Source organism: Triticum dicoccoides, unplaced genomic scaffold (assembly GCF_002162155.2).
Source record: "Triticum dicoccoides isolate Atlit2015 ecotype Zavitan unplaced genomic scaffold, WEW_v2.0 scaffold168339, whole genome shotgun sequence".
Classification (NCBI taxonomy): Eukaryota; Viridiplantae; Streptophyta; class Magnoliopsida; order Poales; family Poaceae; genus Triticum; species Triticum dicoccoides.
In genome coordinates, this window is record NW_021220120.1 from 1 (window position 1) to 2,010 (window position 2,010).

The 2,010-nt window shown below is 39.4% G+C and overlaps 1 protein-coding gene across 1 annotated transcript; it reads left to right on the forward strand.

The window, feature by feature from the left end:
* The first annotated feature begins 519 nt into the window (after positions 1 to 519).
* LOC119344414 (2-oxoglutarate dehydrogenase E1 component-like) lies at positions 520 to 2,004 on the forward strand. Its single transcript, XM_037614859.1, has 2 exons — positions 520 to 766; positions 1,842 to 2,004. The coding sequence occupies exons 1-2, from the start codon at positions 567 to 569 to the stop codon at positions 1,879 to 1,881; spliced, it is 240 nt and encodes a 79-aa protein (XP_037470756.1). The 5' UTR covers positions 520 to 566; the 3' UTR covers positions 1,882 to 2,004.
* Positions 2,005 to 2,010: the final 6 nt, after the last annotated feature.

Here is a 2,010-nt window from a genome sequence, read left to right on the forward strand (position 1 = left end):
AGAGAGAGAGAGAGAGAGAGAGACTGATTGTGTTTTCAATCAGTCTGCTATGAATGCTTCCGTGTCATTGGTATCCACCGCCGAATCAAATCCCCTAGTTTCTGAGGCCGGAGATGAACAACCCAGCCTCACCACCAACTAACTGTTGTAATATCATTTGCACTTGTTCAAATTGGCAGCTTATATGATCATTCTTGTTTCTCTGGTTCTGTAGGTTTGTTTGGCACATCTCTGTTTTGGAATATAATTGTTCAGCTTACCAGTAGTTACAGTAGTCTATACTTTCCCTTATTTTTAGAAATGAATCATATAAGTATACATTCTTCACAACAATATAAGCTCTAATTTTACTTGATGCCTTTAACTGCCAACTTAACTTTGTTAGTTAACTTGTGAACTTTCATATGCAAACTTAGATTATTCCAGTTATATGTTGCTTTTAGATATCTCTTGTTTTACCTGTAACAAGTTTCAATTCGAATAAGAAAGACTTTTGAGGACACGGATGTTCCTTTTGCAGTTCACTTTCTGAATTTGCTATTCTTTGATTTGAATTGGGCTACTCCATGGAGAAACTGAATTCGCCAGTATTCTGGGAAGCTCAGTTTGGTGATTTCTCCAATGGTGCACAAGTGATATTCGACCAGTTTCTGAGTAGTGTAGCGACCAAATGGCTCCGCCAAACTGGCCTTGTTGGTCTACTGTCTCATCATTATGATGGCAAGGTCCTGAACACTCCATCTCCCGTCTTGAGCGCTTCCTTCAGGTAATTCACGGAACATAGTTTTTCTTGTTTTTTCTGTATCATGCTGCCAATAATCTTGCCCAGTAAGAAGCAACCTCCTGTTTTGCATCTTTGTCTTTGATAGTTCTATAACATGCTGTTGTAGTTTGTTGGTTTGAGATGTCCTGTCACTATTCAAGAAAATGCGGTTTGTTTTACAACTTTTGATAGCTCAAGTTGTTACGGTGATAGATTGGCTTTCATATCATGGTCTTTGATAGCTTGTTTTCATGATCATACTGAAGTGCTTCATCGTACTCTCAGTTTTCGATGCTACCAGCTGGCAGCACTTGTGTGTGTGTGACTGCATGTCCTTATTTTCGCTAGCTTACGTACAACATATGGGGTTACTTTGGTTTCCTTTCCTTTTTGGTTTGAGAAAAGTATGTTGTTCCCTGGTAGTAGCGTCAGCCTGCACTTGGTGTGAGATTTTCTACTCTATAACACATTGAGTTTGTGAAGTTGCTCTAGTTTCTGATCTATGCAATGCATTTTGCTGTACAGAAGGACCAGACAGAGAAGGTGAAGAAAAAGGAAAAGCCCCTACTGTTCATTTTTCCATTGAGTTGATTTCCTCGCTGTCCATCATCATGGTTTCAGTTTATTGGTATAAACTGGCATGACTTCTGTTTTAATGAATTGGCATGTTTAATCAATTTCTAAGGAGTATTTTTCAGTTTTTATAAGAACAGAGCTGATTTACTTGGTCTTGGTATACGTTTGTACGTTTGTTTATTTTGAGATGGTTCTAGGTCTTATGTTTTTGCTGAAGTGGCATGATATAGCAATCATTGATCATGGTTATGCAATTCTTGGCCATGCTAGTATTCTCAACTTAATCTTTTACCGAGTGTCAGTGCTGTGTTTTGTGTTGCTGCTAAGTAGCATGGCATACTTGACCCATTCTCATGTGCGGTCCTGTGTGCAGTGAAGATAGTGATATGATCATTTCACTGATCACCTTGTCTTGCCAGATTTACAAGTAGTCATTTATTTACTGCTCTTGACTTGTTTTACATGGGATTTTTGATGTGTTAAAATTGTTGTTGTGCTTCAGATTCTTGGCATTGACATTCTGGTTCCGTCGAGATCGATGATGAAGATGTCAGTGCCCATGGAAGTGGCAAGCAGATCACCAGGCAGAAGTTGAGGCGATCATCAGTTACTAGTAGTGGTAATGAAGAAGCCAAGGCCATGCAGCTGTTGGTGATGGGCCCTGTCAGGAT